General features: G+C 42.6%; 1 protein-coding gene across 1 annotated transcript; it reads right to left on the bottom strand.

The window, feature by feature from the left end:
- Nucleotides 1-649: 649 nt before the first annotated feature.
- Nucleotides 650-15,492, bottom strand: LOC142558577 (acid sphingomyelinase-like phosphodiesterase 3b). The gene is made up of 7 exons (XM_075670710.1): nucleotides 15,399-15,492; nucleotides 13,311-13,527; nucleotides 8,710-8,957; nucleotides 4,099-4,262; nucleotides 3,194-3,386; nucleotides 2,562-2,758; nucleotides 650-1,075 (listed from the first exon to the last, which is right to left on the bottom strand). Exons 1-7 carry the CDS (start codon nucleotides 15,490-15,492, stop codon nucleotides 650-652), a joined length of 1,539 nt encoding a protein of 512 aa, XP_075526825.1.
- Nucleotides 15,493-17,039: the final 1,547 nt, after the last annotated feature.

Raw genomic sequence — 17,039 nt, 5'->3', positions numbered from 1 at the left:
AACAAGACTCTACGCAGTGATCTTGTACAGCAATTTTGTGAAAGAAAACGGACCCACACGTCAAAAAATGCTTTTATCGGCATGATGTCCTACTGACGTACCGGCACTCTAGTCCATGCACAAATGTCGCTGATGAACAACCTCTCGAATGACGTTTAAAAGCGTGGTCATCTGGCTGAAAAAAGGTAGCTTTCTCATAAATACGTTTAAGCCACTATGACATCGAGGAGTAACGAGCTACAAAGCAGCTTCGCCTCTCAACGCAATCCGCCGTGACGTGCGCTGTTCCGACAGAGGCGCTAACAAACCAGGGCCAAGACGAGTAAGTGGCAAGAATTAAAACACACAATAAGACAGTGCGGGAAAGCTCGCTCACAAACTGCTTCGCGATATTTCTGGAACTGATATTGCTATCCAATCAGTGTGACTCCTATTGCTGTAATAATGCGTTAGATGTTTTTGTCAGTGGGTTCTTCTCTATGCATAACAGAAATTTTGTATTCGCTGAATAGGCAATGAGTGCCTCAAAAATGCTGCATTTTAAGATCTTTTTCTACTGATATCAAAACATAGAAAATATAATTTTTTCGTGTGGCCTGTAGAGCTTTGTCAGACAGGTCCAACGTCGCCTGCACATCTGAATAGAAGATCAGGAAAAGCGTCCATAGCGCGGTCCTTGCATCATGCGAGATCTCTTGGCCAGCGCGAGTAGAATGATGCCGGCAACCACGCTGACTGAGATAGACAATCCTACAATCACGTCCCGAATGGTTGGCAGAGGCTCGGTGCTGTCGTTCATGGGGAGACCACGCGCATAGTGACCCTTGGTCCCACGGGCGAGGCACGCCACGTGGTAAGCCCGGCGGGACGCTAGGATAGCGCACAGCATCGTCTGACGGCAAGCTCCGTCGCATGGTCCCACGTCCTTGAGGGACGAGCTGTAACTGATGTATCGCGACAGGAGATCGGGTGAGCGAGAGATGCGTTGCGCCAATTCTACCATGGACGCCGTGCTCAGGTCTGGCACGCCCAAGTCATTCCTGGCCGAGTATAGGCGCTCCCATCTTGGAAGTCGCTGCATCAAAAGAAAGAGAAAAGTAAAAACAAAGAGCGAAAGAAAGAAGCCAGATAACACAATATACGCCTAGCAGGGAGGCGCCCAGTGATGTAAATACACATAATTTACATATTTCCCCTCCAGCTTCTGCTTTAAATACACATCCAGCGTGATAAGCCAAGTTTCCTGAACCAATAGGCCTATAGCTCACATGGCAGAAATTTATTAAAAACATCGATCACTTATTAGGCGTCAAGGCCTTTGCACTACCAGCCGACAGGTCAGATATTATTGCCCGGTGAGAGCGTCGTTCTTTCGTTCATTCGTTCGTTCGTTCGTTCGTTCGTTGGCAGTAAAGCTGCACATATATGGAAAATCGCTAGAACAAGTGAACCTAAAGTCAGACCAAGCGAGAGAAATTCGCAAAGCCCACCAGTTGTTTTCCGTTCTCGCTGTACTTGACGCCTCCGCTAGCGCCAATTTTCCGAAGTATACCTCATTTATTCCAGATGTCCTCAGGGCTGAAGAGTAGAATAGACACTAGATTTGAGCGGGTATAAAGATTAAAAAGCGAGAACAAACACAACATGCACACACCGACAGTCCGTGGCGAAGAACCAGCGCCTGAGACAACATCTATTGATCGTGTGAACCCTGGCTTTTGTCACGGTTCTGCTGTACTTACAACCTGCACATAGTACTCAGTCCATCATTTTGGTAGGTGTCACAAATGACCCGACAAGTCAGTGTGATGTCCTCTAAAAAGCTGCAGTCATCCAGTGGCTACACGATGTGTAATACGATTGTTGTACGGCAACTACGGAGAGAAAAAAATAAATAAATCAATGGCAACTGGCGCGTGACAAAGCAGTTCACACCATCACATCGTTTTCTATGTAACAGCCTCTATGGGTTATTAGTTCGATTTTCCGGTGTGCTTGTTGGTTACAACCGTTCACAGTTAAGTTTGTTTGCACTTAATTGGAACTGCACGAACAGTTAGGCTGGGCAGGGGGTAGAAAAGTAGAGAGGATAATATTGTTTGAAAATTAGAAGCTGTAAACGGTTCACTTGTGTTTGCTTGCGGATTAGTCGTAGCTTTAATGAAAGAACACGTGAATTTTACTTGCTTTTATTAGTAAAGCAGCAGAGTGTGCTCAAATTCAACAGCAATAATTGTTAAACGATGGAGCTTCGATGAAACGGAATTCGTATAACTTTGGGATTAGTGAATGAGCCGCTGGTATACGGTGGCTTACCATAAGGCCATAAGTGTATTTATAGAGTTAGGCTACACTGCCTTTTTGCTGGATTGTTAAATACGTAATAATGAAGCTAGCTTTAGAAAGCCCGCTGCGCTACTTTCGATGTTTGTTACACATATTCCCACAATATTACCAACAATTTCTTTTGCAATCAGGTACATGGTTGTAAGGCTAACGGCTGCACTTATCGCTAGACCACTTCTTCTTCCTGTCATTAGCAGCGACAAGCACTGAAGCACCTTGAAGGAAGCAGCCATGTTGGCATTTTGCAGATCCAGGTAGTAGACGCTGTAGTCCAGGAGTTCGCCACTTGAACGTCGATAGCTGTAGAGCCGCAACGACGGATTGGTGGGAACCGAAATAGATTTGTAAACCGGATGACCACTTCCGTAAGGTGTGACCGATCCGGTCAAATGCGCCGAGCTGACTGGCGTGCCTGCATTCCATTACATGATTCTGAGCACAAAATGCAGTTGCGCTTGAAATGGCTGCCTTGACGTGTTAGCCACCATGACGGAAACACGCAACAGTAGAAGACATACGGGACAGGAGTGCTACAAATGGTTGATTATTGCTTGTTTGTATGTTCGTCTGTATGTTTTCTGTGCACTCTGTTCAGGGGTTCATAAGTTATTGCCAGGTTTCTTTCATTCTCATCAGCGTTACGCTATCGAATTAAGCGCACACACACGTGTTTTGTGATAGCGAAGGCAAATGAGCACTGATTATAAATTTTTACAAAAGAAGAAAGGCCACTGCGTCCTTAGGTTCTGGGCTGATCATAACTGAGAAGGCACCTAGTCCAAACCGAAATTTCAGCGCTGCACTACATTTCAAACAAAGTATGGATCCGTAAAGCCACGGCACTCGCCTGCTTTGTCCGATATTAAGACGAAGGCGTTGGTGTGCTGATGTCCGAAAAACTGTCCGGTTACAACATCCTTGTAATTGCCGATCAGGTCCTGGTAGCCGTCGTTGATGTCATCGAAGAAAGAAATACGGGCTTCCGCATTCGGAAGGGACCGGCTAAAGAAGCCAGGTCCGATGTGTCCAGAGATGAACACCTAGCATGTAAACGAAGACAATTGCACCAGATAGTTAGTTCTAGCACTCGAAGAAACTAATTGGTTTTTCCGCCATCACTGAGGTGTGAAGATAGTAATAGCAATACGTACTTCAGGTGTCAGCTGGATAGCAATGGCAATAAGTGGCAGCTATTAGGAAAGCAAAGCCGCTTGTTGATTAAGGGAGCTGTGACAGGAAAACGTATGTCTGCACGCAACCTAACCAAGACTTTTCTTCCGTAATGGCACCATTTCTTTTCAGTCTGCTGCATGTTCAGAAACAACCACTGCACAGTAAAATTCTGCCCGCCAGTCCCAGCAACACCACATATTGCTTCCTTCACAACTCTCCTTCTGCTATGCCCCCTCAAGCATGCACTCAACAGAATAATATGAGTAATTTCTCGAAATATCTTTCGTCCACAACGCATTTAGGGCTTATCAAATGAGTATTCCTGCTGCCCTACAAACGTTGTTAACGCCTTCGTTCTACAGCATTGAAATTTCCCGCGCTTTTGTGCGGCTAGCTTCCGATAGCTGAGATATGCCTCGGCATATCTAAAGAGAGCACTCAAATTCCTCTTCCCGTGCTCACTATAGCGTGCTTGACAACTTTTATTCTTTGATGTTGCTTGGAGCATGGAGTAAGCCCATTTTAAACATGTGGGCAAACCTCGTGTCTCTTTGCAAGGTGTTTGTATTCCAACCCTACCTTCTGTCCCAGTCGCTGTGCGTCATGAAGCTCTTTTCGCAGCCATTTCAGTTGCTCGTCATCACTTGATCTCGTCCGTCCGCCCTTATTCATAGTGTACCACAGCACAGAGTTGAGGCACACCAGGCGAATGTTCTTTGATAGTGGTAGGCTGTAATATCCGCCTGTATAGTGGAAAGAATGAACACGACAACATTCATCGGCGAGAAGCGAGCGATCGAAGTTTGTGAACACCGGCATCTAATGGGTAACGTAGACGGGGAACGCAAGTATTAAAGGAAAGTAAGTTCATTTCAATTAGGAAGCTTCAGGTATAGGTAAATCTCAATTTCTACAAGAAATATAACATCAATACCCGCCTCGTATCGTGCGTGTCGTAAGAATTTCAAAATGCGAGTGAATAAGACGGAAGCCACCATCAAAAATTATCGCCCCGTGTCACTCTTGTATGCGTTTGCAAAAGGGTTTGAAATAGCTGTGTTTACACATCTGTCGTTTTTCTTTAAGCATAAGACCAGCGTATGCCAACATGGCTTTGTTCATGGTAGGTCTGTGGAAACAAACCTTGTTTCTTTTCTTGATGCTGCAGCACTCCCTGTTGCTAACGGAAGACAGTTAGACACCGTATACTTCGACTTGTCAAAAGCATTTGATGTTGCTTCTCACAATCTTCTTATCCATAATATCTTGAGTTACGGCGCTAGTACTAGCCTATGCACGCTGATTAAAGAGTACCTCTCAACTCGGTTAAATTGTGTTCGCGTTGGTACTAAGTACTCTTTACCTGATTAATTAACTTCCGGTGTTTCGCAAGGGTCGAACTTAGGCCCATTATTTTTCAATATCTTTGTTAATAACATTAAAGAATGTTTGTGTTATTCGCGTCTCCTTTTATACACTGACGATATTAAACTTTACAGTTAAATAGACTCAGAGCAGGAATGTGGAATTATTACAGGAAGATGTCAATTCTGTTGCGGAGTGGTTTGCTTCCAACTTTTTGGTATTAATCCAACTATGACACTTGTTGTTTCCTTTAACCCTAATATGTGCCATTTACTATGTGAATGCTCACTTGATAAAATTCCTTTGAAGAGAGCGAGTTCTACGGGCGACTTAAGAATATTGGTTGACTCGCGCTAACTTTCCAAGAACATGTTTCAAACATCATTAATGTATCTGCAGGAAGTTAGGTCTCATATCATGGATGACTAAAAAGTTTACGAATGTGAACTGCGTTATTCTCTTGTATTTTTCTGTTGTCCGCTCGAAGTTGGAGTTTAGTTCTGTTGAATGGAACTGTATTAATTTGACCGATTTTGCAAAAACGGAATGTGTTCAGCGACGTTTCATTCGTATCCTGTGCGATCGATTTCTCGGACGCCGTGTATATTATGCCTATGAGCATGTACTGCGCATGTTTAATATTAGACCCCTAGAAATAAGGCGGAAATACCATGATTACTTATTTTTGTATAAACTAATTCACAACTTCTCCTGTCCGCGGTTACTGCCAGCTGTAACGTTCTTCGTGCCTCGCCCTAACCTGCGTAATCATAGCATTTTCTACGTGAATTCCTCTTGCACCTCTAACGCTATAACACGTCTTGTAACTCAACAAAATAACTTGCGTGATGATCTTTGTATATTCAGTTCTACTATTTGCTCATTATCTGACTTCTGTCTCTGAATAATTCTATCTTTTGTTGCGTTTTGTACCACTGTTGTTTCAGATATTGTTTTCTTTTTCGGTTTTATGCTCTTTGTGTAACACAATTAGTGCACCAATATTAAGGCGTAAAGCTGTTCTTGGGCACTTTAAGAAAATAAATAAAATATTAAGTAAGAAATAATATTTTGCGGCAAATACTTTATTCTCTTGTTCGCAACGGACAGAAACGTAAGTTTCAAAACAAGAATTTATTGCTAACACATGGACAAAATGCCGAGAAATTAATTCACGATGTCAATTGTGCTGAATTTGTACTCAGTAAATGAAGCAATATTTATATTTGTTACAGCAGAAGCTTATTTCCTCAAGAGCACTTTAGCAAGCAAAACCACTATGAGCTCTTTTTGTGCCGTCCTGAATATCCCTATATTTGAGTACAGGTGCAATAAACTCGATAATGCTGTTAAATGGGCTGGTTGGTTGCAAAATATTTGATATTTTTCTTTTAGGCATTCACCATCATTTAAAAAAAAACGTGATAACTGAATTTGAACCAGTTCTGCTGGCATCACAAAAATAAAAACGAACTATCTCAATTAGGAGTTGAGTGGTATGTGCGGTAAAAATGTTGTTCCTTTATTTGTTTATTTATTCATTTATTCATTTACATTAGAGCCTCGAGAAAGAATACTGCGTGAGGGGGGAGGGAGTCGCATAATAACAAAGAAGCAGCAACGAAGTTATACGATGTTGAGAATATAAACAGCGACGTGAAATCAATAAATAAGATATTCTCAAACGAACCAAAACAATGAAATGGTAAGATAAAACTCCATTACAAGTCATCCTTCCTGTTTGTGTAGCCTCGTGTTAAGTAAATTTCTGTTGTAATCTAGCGTTTGCGGTGTCAATGCCTCCTCTTTGCGTCCCGTTTCAATCGCACTGGTCACACGAATAAAGAAAAGGAAACTCATGTACTACACCGCGCTAACAGCGTTACAAAAGGTTCATGAAAAATACCACCGCCTTAAATCCGAATACCGTAGTCCACACATAGAAAGTGCAAACGACTTTAATGCGTGCAGGGGTTTGTCGCAAAGTAGTAAAAGGACATTGAATGCGGCTTCATCCTTTACACAGCGAAGCTGTTTATGCGGACCTTGTGCCTTCGTTGTCGGATTTCGCTAAAGCTATCATCATCAGCAATGGCTCGAGCCTTGTCGTCCACTTCCCCAGCTGACCCCGTTGGCACCCCTGGGCGCTGCCACGCGGACCCGCTCGTGCTCTCGCGTTCGTCGTCGTCGTCTTCCACAGCTGGCTCCGCTGCGGCCCGTCGTTCCAGCGCAGAATTTCACTTCTGTCGTCGTAAAGGGTAGGCCGCTTTAACGCAGGCATGAGCCATTGCTTAAGGGGGTATGAGCCATTCATTGTCTTACGTGACGGAGATATTTAATTTTGAAGCACAAGGGTGTGATTGCGAAATGTTAACTCCGCCATCTGCCGACAACTCAAGAGCATGCAATGCAAGATTCAACGTCTCCAGACAAAGCACCGCAAGCAAAGGAGGCACACCGAGCAATGCGGATACAAGAGACAGACGACAACTCACGATCAAGCAAATACAACATTACACACAAAATGATTAAAAAAATAGTCGGATGGTTTTTATTTCACGCCAAACCTTGCGCTCAGTACTGGCGCGCAAAAAAGAGGCGGATCGACTTGAACGCAAAAAAAAACACAGCAATACACTGACAGAAACTTCAGGTGCAAAAAAAAAAGAAGTTATAACACATGGGAGAACCGCAAGAAAAAGCACTCCTAAAGCATGCTCACCACGTGAAGCACACAAAAGCGAAAATGAGGTGAAAGGATGGTGAAACAAAAGGTCAACAATACGGACTGCTTTCGAAGTTTGATTTGCATGGTGTAACAGTCGGTGTAACTAACACAGCTTCGCTATTGGACCATCTTCATGGACTCGAAGGGGCGATAATAAATTCTTATACAACGAATGTTTAGGTGCTAGTTATCGCTACAAATGGCCAGGCATTCTTGCCATAAAAAGACGAAGAAACTAAATCATCTTGTACGGTGCCACATACCAGCACTCGCAACATGTTCCGTTGCGCATGTCTGCCACTCTGCTGCAGTTGTTATGGCTTTATTTGTGACCATGGCGCGAAGACAGCCTCATTAAGACATTGTGTTCATAATGCTTTTCTTTCATGTAAGAAATTATGACACAGTGTTTAGCTAGCTGAAGCTACTGGAGCGCAGAGAAAGCAGACACAGAGAAAAGAGGACCGGACGCCACGCGTCGCTACTTTCATCTTATTTTTATATTTAGCACCCGCGGTGCCAAGTCTTGTCTTTATTGTGCGTGTCTTCACGAAGTATGATCCACCAGGTACCGACACGCAGGTATGGACCAACTATCCCAAGAACAAGTTATTTTGAACATTTAGCTAGTTCTTAGCAATGCCACACGCTGTTGCTCTTAACGAGCTCTTACGGTGCTTCACTATCCTCGACGCGTTTTCGAAGTATAGACGAGTTCAGTAACATTTAGAAATGGCAGACTGCATGAATCATCATTGTAAAAATTATCACCTTTTCTATGCTGAAAATTATATTTAATGTAGTCAAGGTTTTGTTTCCTTATTTTTATACACTGTGGACGCTGAAGAGGCTTCAGACGTGTTCTCTGATTTATGCCAGAAAGTTAAACAATACGTTTAATCAGCTATGGTCTTCAAGGTGTGCATTAGTTCCGATTTGGGAAAAAAAAAGACTAACGTACAGACGAATTTTCTGGCCATTTTTTGCGAGCGAGATGCGTTGGTTCTTCAACTCCTTTAGGAGTTCACATCAACAACAATTGCGAAGGAAATGACACAGAACCATTGACGGTGGCGAGTCATATAAATGCGACTCACCGCGTTCGAAGGCCCCCCACGCTTCCTCAGGGAGCAGCTGATTGAAGCCTGCCTCGCTGATGAATCCGCGGTAAGGCGTAGCGTTCATGGACTCCACCGCGTTTGCGGGAACCCAGTCATGATTTCCCAACGTGGGCACGATGATGGTCTGATTCTGCCCCATTTTGTGCCTTAACAACGTTGTGATCCAGCGTGTCAGGCTGTACACCTCTGTCCAAGTAAGCCCTTTTCCGTGTGCCAGATTGTCTCTGCAGAACTCATGGTAGAAGTTCATGCATATATATCACAGAGATGACTAGTCCGTAAGATGTTACACGTAGGTGAACATTTCTAGTTAGTCACATATTTTTGTAATGTTGCCCTAGCCACATCACTTTTTAAGTGGTAACTGGGAAACTAAATCAGTTCTCTTGGAAATGAGCGGCCATTTATCTTTCTGTTATGTTCGTTAACAAAGATGGAAACGACGCTCTCAAAATCTACGCAAACGATGATCAAACAGCATGTCTGAGGCACCGAATAGCCGCCACTTCCACGCGCATTTTCTTTATTATGATTTGGCCTGTTCTTGATTGCACTATTTCAAAAACATCGATCTACGCTATATTATCGTGGGTACCGAAATTCAGCGTAACAGATGAAAAAAAGTCAATGAATTCTTATAAAATGTGCGCCTCAGGTAACGCAACGTAGATATATTTGACATAAATGCTCAAAATGATTCTAAAATAGTAAGTGTTGGTAGTGACATATACAGAATGTCCCAGCTATACGCACCAAAGTTTAAACCGAGCGAGGCATTTTGTGTGGATGACAGCAGCTTTGTTCTCAGCTGAAACCTCAAGGAGCATGGAATATTTATATTGTTCGTAATTAGTTATTCATCATTATTTAACTATCTTTTATTGTTATGCTAATGGCAGATATGTGAACGCTAGGTTTAGAACATGTTTGAAAACGCGAATTTCAATTGTTTGCTGTGCGCTACCTCTATCGCGACCCTTTCTTCCACGTTAGAAAGAAATCCCGCGAAATATAAAAAATTCGGAAACGGTTTCCTGCTCGCGCCATACCACTGCTGCTATGTGCGCGAGTAGGAATACACTAAATGCGGCATGCATTGCTCTGCGTGATATCTTGCTGTAAAACAACGGCGCAGTCACTGAAAAGCCTCGCGGCGGACTGTACCTGTCGGCGCGCAGCTTGCAATTTTTCGTGAACATTTGTCAAGCTAGCGCAGAGAACAAGGGCAAAGCGCAGTAATCGGCGCCATTTCATTTTGGCGTCATAACAACGTGTAAAATGAAGAGAAAAAAAGCGGGCGGGGGGTGGGGGCTGCTGTGCTTGTCGAGAGCATTTTGAGCACTACAGCTGCTTCATTTAGACAGAAGTGTTCAGAAACTGCGACAGAAAACGCCCATGAACACTGACTTGAGAAAACGACACTCAGTTGTAACAAACGACGCACAAAAAGTCCAGAGTAGCTTATTCATATTTACAAGTTTTTAATAGCCAAAACAAACAATACACGTAATCGATTACCTGTTTGTTATCGCTCTATTAGTTACCTGAACGTCTAAATTATAACTAAGTCATTACAGTAAATTGAATTAAGTCAGTGTAATTGTAAATGGTCATGTTTTTTTTTGTCTGTAACGTGTACAAGCCTTGGAGGAAGAATATAGTTCCTACCAGTCAAGCACCACGGATGGTGCGGGCACACCATGTGTTTTCCACATGTTGCCAACGGACTTGGTCCTCCCAGATATTTTTTTGTCGTTCCTGTTCATGAGGGGTGTTTCCGCAACTTTTATGCTCAGTTTTTCTTTCGCGAATATTGGCAACCTTTGTTGGCAATTGAATGCAGAAAATGTGCAACTGTTTAAGTTGGGCAGCTTACAAGCTGTACTCGAGTAGTCTTGAATAGGATACTTGTGTCCCTGTATCTATACACACAACAATCACTTTTTTTTGCTTGTCTGTGTCTTTAGTTACTTTGTTTCTGCTTGGGTTAGCAGAATCAATCCGTATAGTTAAGGTCTAACAAGTCAGTGCCACCTGGTTGACAGAGCACATGCTTGGGTAACCGTACGACATAGTCTGCAATCAAGAATCGCGATAACTCGGGGTCTGATGCCGCTTCAATCTCAACTTAGCAGCAACTTTATCTCAGGTGCGGAAGGCGGGATAATGACAGCAAAACTCCTGAAATAGGCCTCTTAAGTTGGACCGGTATAACGATCCCACATAACCTTTTGAAGAATTTGGACACACGTTGCTCACGCCCCATATTGTCTGACAAAACAAAGCAGAGAGGCTGCGTAAATGCGCTAAGCCAAGTGCTCCCGAGCACAAGTCAGGTCCTCGCAACAATGTTTACAAGTACGTGCCTATTCGCTCACTATCGTGGTGTGTAACTTAATTGAACATGTTATTTTTTACTAACATTATTGCATATCTGAATGCACACTCCCTGTCGATTCCCCAACATAGCTTCTTTAATAGCCGTTCTTGTGTCACAAAAATCACAGAAATAATAAATGACTTAACAAGTGCACTAGATAAGGGTCTCATAGTTGGTTCAGTTCTTATAGTTTTTTATAAAATTATAGATTTAGAAAATCTTTCGACCTCATTCCTCCTCCACTATTAATTAAAACGTTAGAATGGTATAATATAAACACATTAATTATGGCATGGATTGAACAATATTTAGCTGCACGAAGCCAGAGAACACTTATTAACAACATGTACTCTCATGGAGTTAGAGTGACCTCAGGGGTAATACAAGGTTCTGTGTTGGGCCTGTTGTTGTTTTTAGTTTTCAGGAATGGTATCGGTAATGTTCTCTCGTCTTCACTGCGAGTAACTGCAGGTGATTGCGTTTTATACAAAGCAATGCGAAACCGAAGTGACTGCGTTTATTTGCGAGATAACGTAAAGTTGTTTATTGGTGCGACAGTTGGAAGATGCACATACATTTTGAGAAGACTTAAGGATGTCATTTACCCGAAAACCAAAATACTGATGAGTATATTTACAATATAAATGCCAACTACATTATTCCAATAAACGAATTTAAATACCTATGCTTGTAACAACGTGTAAATCAACAAATCACTCAACAAACAACAAATCTTCAATCAATTCAATTCGCTCAACAAACATCTAAAGCCTGCAAAGCTTTAGGTTTACTGTGCAGAAACGCAAGACAGTTCCCAATAGAAACTAAAAAGCTAATGTACCAAATTATTGTCCAATCCGTACTTGAGTACGCTTGTACAGTATGGGGCCCATGGCTAAAGAAGATGTCGATGGACTAGAAAGAGTTCAGCATCTAGCCATAAGGTTCGTCCTCAACATATACAGGCGGCATTTTAGCATGTCCTTTGCGAAGGAGAGCCTTGGATTGGATCTGCTCGAAAAATGGGGGGAAATATTAAGACTAAAAATGTTTCACAATATTTTTTTGGAACGAGCACAGACAAGGACAGCTACATATTTCTACCGCATTACGTCTAAACACGATTTGATCACACAAACAAGGTTAAAGATACAAGTACAGAACAGGGACGTTTAGAAATTCATTTTTCCCCCGCACACTTTCAGAATGGAATAGCTTAACAGACACTGTTATCCCAATCGATTCCAACTCAGTCTTGTACTCCCTGCTGCAATTTTTTGCATGTCATATTCCAGTATTTTATGGTGATTTGATGCGCTATATTAGGTTGTTGCTTTTGGTGTTCATGGATTACCTGTACATATTTCATCATTTGGAATTGTGCAGTGTGTAACCACCCTTTATAATGCCTTATTGACGCTGGAGGTACTGCGATAAATAAATAAGTAAATAAATAAATAAATATATAAATAAATAAATAAATGAATAAATAAATAAATAAATAAACAAATAAATAAATAAGATTTCTTAGGTGCGCGTGAATACAATATTTATTGTAGAGGCAATTAGTAAGGTGCTGCTTCTGCTAACTTTTTTTTTTCGTGTGCGCGATAGCACAGTGTTTGTCTACCGCATGATAAGCTCCACCATCGCACCAATCGTTTTCGATGTAATGCTTTAAAACAGAAAGTGTATCGAGCTTGATGTCCTACCTAGGCGACAATGTCGACAGCAAAATATTTACAGTTATGGATGCTATTGCCCATGGGCTATTTCTTGCATTCAAGCACGGTGTTCCATCGAACTATATTCTCTCAGGTATTTTCTTATCCTAGCACCGAAATACAATATATGCAAGTGTAATATATATGCTCACACGTGTATATATCGTATATCTGCGCTAGGATAACAAGCCCAGTCCTTGGAAGTCAACGATGGTGTCGACTCTCCTTATTTCGCTCTGGTGCTTCTGCGCTGTGCGTTTACTAGCACAACCTGTTACAGTCAATCACAGACCAAACCTATGTTCTGTGTTTCACCCCCTGCGGAATTCCGCCACCGGGAGGTCGCTGTACTTGCAATTCATAATTTTACACCCAGCAGCACAATACCATAGTGTTTGAGCCAGGGTGGGAGATTCCACAACTGGAAGAGGTTAACACCGAGTATACAATAACAAGAACACCAGCAGTCTTACCCTGTCCAGAGGACAAAGTCCACCTCTGCTTTGATCTGTTCCATGGCTTCTACGGCAGACTGCGCCAGCAGTACCGGGGCATCGCACAAGAAATCACCATAAGGCCCAGTATTATCTACAACGGAGTCGTTGGCACCACGGTGGCAGGATAGGACGCGACTACCGCCAGCCGAGTACTCTTTGTCAACGTGAAAATCAGTCACGTGCCAGAAGTAGCCTATTAAAAGAGAGAAAAAAAAAGTCCTAAGCTTTGAAATGTGTCTGTCTATGCCAAGCTATGATGCTACTATGAATAGTACTACGACTGCGTGAATAGTAATACGTCACCACTACTCACATGACCTAAACCGTGAACCGTAAATGTCGTGGATCTCATCTCACTGCACAAGTGCTCCGTTTGTTCAAGTGAAATAACAAAAGAAATTTCGTGTATACAGCCTTTCTGCACGCTGTACACGTGCACACGAGACGAGTAGTGCAGTCATGTACAATGCTAGCTGCTTTTAGTTTTTTCCCCGCATAGATAATCATTAGTGCATTCGAGGAACTTGGTGCGTTTGGAAGCAAAACCTCAAGTGTTACAACTGCGATGGCACCTAATTCTTTGAGAGACAGAGAAGCTTGTGCGCCGAAGTTTCGGTGCCTTCTGGCCTGCAACTCTGTCTTGCTCAAACTTAAGCGACTGATTTCTAAATTACGGTGTACTATTGTCACAAACTTCTTACCCCACTAATCCAAACATTTACAGACATTTTTTTTTAATTTTAGTTGCCAATTAACGTGTTTTTTATGTTACGAATTTTACCAACACTTTAAAGAAGCATCACTAGAGCTGGATTTTGTGGAAGTCTGAACTGGGACTTCTTGATTGACTTTCGGAGCCATTTAGGAAGGAAAGTGAAACGTGATGTGCTGACTAATACACAAGATTTACCCCTTCTGATCTCTAGAAGCAATTTGTGTGAGAATGAAAATACTGACAGGTAGACTACATATATGGTCGGAATTGCAGTGCACTCCGTTCATGTAATGCCCGTGATTATTATCTATTTTCTTTTAGTTTTTGACAGCAGAGTTAGTTGCTAGGCCTTTAGTGTGCTACGTTGTAAATGCATAAGCATTTCAATACAAAACAAGCATTTTATGCAATGGCCTTTCCTGTCTCTGTCCTTCTCTTATTCCCATTGTTTTCATGTATTTTGTTGCTTGAACATTTTATAGGAGCAATCGCAAAGTCCAAGCAGAAGATAATGAACAGTTAGTGGTTAAGTTAAAGCAAATATTATGCTGGTATACTTCATTATACGTCTTTGCTCAGAATGCTGCCACAAGGGTGGGGTTCAGTCCATTGATCACCGTCTCGTTACTCCCTCGTTATACCGAGAGTAGCAATTAAGAGTTGCCTATACCATTCGATCACATAGTGGTTCCTCAAAATATTATTGTTGCGAATTTATCAAATGTTTGTCTTCTTAATAGAGCGTTTTAGAATAACGTTTGCAACCAAATGTAAGCGCATTATGTATGTAAAGAAATAGCATTGTCCTCACTGCGCATGATCCGTACTTTAGTGGATTTCTGCGGCTTATGTTCGCTATGTTAGCATGCGTTATATGGCGAGTTTAACATGCGAAATGTTTACATACGTTAAGCAATAGTGTTGTAGAACATGACGGCACCCATGGCTCCCGCTTTAATGCGAAGCGAATTCTCGTGAGGGCTACGTTCTCGCTATCGTTGATCGCCAGTAGATGTGGAAATGAGATTTTAATTTCTCTGACCTCAACTTAAACTTTAATTATGAGTGCGTAGCGCGTCCAGTTTCTGAGATCGTTCGGCTTTTCCGGCGTATGCACACCTGACGAGACGCGTCGGCATTGAAACAGTATAGTTATGGGTTGTTTTGGCTTGGATATGTTTGGCACGAGGCTCCAGACGGTGCCCTGTCCTATAACGTCGTTCTTGCCTTTGCGTTCCTGCGCGTTAATATAGAAGCCTTGAAGGGACGAGCACTGTGGCGTTTGCGAAGGTTCTTGCGTTTACGTAAGGCGGTAAACTCTAGAACCGTCTAAATATTGGCGTACGCACCGATGCCATCTTGGGAACCAGCTTCAGATAGTGCAGAGACTAGAAGAATCAGTGTGAAGGCACTCAGTCTTTGGAACAGGCCCTTGGTTACCATTGTATTCCCAACAGTGACGACAATACCGACGTTTTCTTTTTCCCCAGACGAAAACCTGCAGCAATAAATGTTCATCGAAATGATTGTCTAGTGATACATTATTAGAATGGCTAACGCCACAACCGTGTGCTGCCACGAGGTCAGGTTATTACGTTGCGTTACGAAAAGGAAGCAAGATGGGGACACCATCAGGTGTGAAAGCGGAGGCTGTTACAGGTACAATAGTAGGAGCAGCGTCAGGAGTAAGAAAATAAATGCACCTTCTTGAATTTTTTTTCTGGTAAATAAGTCTCAGCCTCACGTAAGGGAAGAAATTGCGATAGAAATACTGTCTTCAAAGCGGACAAGAAGTTACCCACGTTCGCTGTACGAGACGGTTAATCCGGCGACGCGGCCACCTATGCAGCACTTCGTTCTCTTCTTCTTTGTCATTGCAGTGCCAGCGGGTAGTTGTCACGTAAACAAAAAAGCGGCAGAACTCATCTCACGATAAATTTTCACGTTAATGCGTTCAGCACTGAAGCAATCTAGCGACGCACACTATGGCCAAATTTTTCGTTTCTGTGTAGCCGACTTGTTCAATTTTCTGTAACCGACACCTTGTTCACTCCTCTGTAGCTCAACGTTTCTCGCTCTATGCACGCTCTGGTCCAATCTCGTTCGCTTCACTTGCTCCTGCGCACTACGCTGCTTTTGATGCCGCCTTTTTCGCTTCTCTGGAGCTGACTTCTGCAATTTTCTGTTGTCGACTACTTCATGCCTCTTGAACGGCTTCACTCTCAGGCGGCAAATATTTAGTGGCACATACCCATTCTGCAGGATTGGCCAAGAATGTTCACATACCTAATGTCACATGACCACTTGCACATATCCCATGTCCTAAGTTGGGTACTTAGGTACACACCCAGTAGCACATACCCAGTGATCCAAATTTGCACGAGAGAGGTTAGAGAGCTACGGGCATACCATAAAAGTAATTGAAATTACCAAAGAATGCTAACTACATTAAAGGGGGCTAGTTGCGCTATTTACTAAGTTACACATTTTAAGTGCTAAAAGTGGTAAGTTTCCAAGCACGTAGTCAGACCATGCTCTTCCCTCTTCAGTAACTTGTCTGTCGGGAAACCTTTTGAAACTATAAGAAGTAAAATAATGAGTTAAGATACTTTGGAACCATTGGTGCCACACATCAGCAATACATAACGGTTATTGTAAAGTCAACCTCGTGTAGTAGCCGATATGTTGTAAACACTTGATGCATATTAGCGCAATAAGAACTTATTTGTGCATGAAAGAAGGCTGCGTAAAAGCACTGACACAAGAGTCACCTGCTTCAGACAGGCTGGCTGACCGTTTCATACACAACGCATTCTTTTCAAAAGGGGTCGTGGAAGCTTCGACGTGTAATTTGACGTCTCTCCACTATCTCATTTGACGCCAGGTGGCGAAAGACGACGTAGGCTTCACTTTGCATGAATCGCCGCGGGAGTTCCTAAGTATCGCCACGCTCTCGTTCTCGGTACAGCGGCGCTGCTTGCGCGAAAAGA

The sequence above is a fragment of the Dermacentor variabilis genome, chromosome 9 (assembly GCF_050947875.1).
Source record: "Dermacentor variabilis isolate Ectoservices chromosome 9, ASM5094787v1, whole genome shotgun sequence".
NCBI lineage: Eukaryota > Metazoa > Arthropoda > Arachnida > Ixodida > Ixodidae > Dermacentor > Dermacentor variabilis.
Note: the sequence above shows the minus strand (reverse complement) of the source record. Positions and strands in the feature narration are given on the sequence as shown.

Bases quoted from the DNA above. Each gene is read 5' to 3' on its own strand.
- LOC142558577 (XM_075670710.1), bottom strand. From the start codon at position 15,492: ATGGTAACCAAGGGCCTGTTCCAAAGACTGAGTGCCTTCACACTGATT. The intron at 13,528-15,398 runs GTGCGTACGCCA...CTCTTTTAATAG, and splicing joins TGGTTCCCAAGATGGCATCG to GCTACTTCTGGCACGTGACT. The intron at 2,759-3,193 runs GCGAGTGCCGTG...AATGGAATGCAG, and splicing joins CTTAATATCGGACAAAGCAG to GCACGCCAGTCAGCTCGGCG.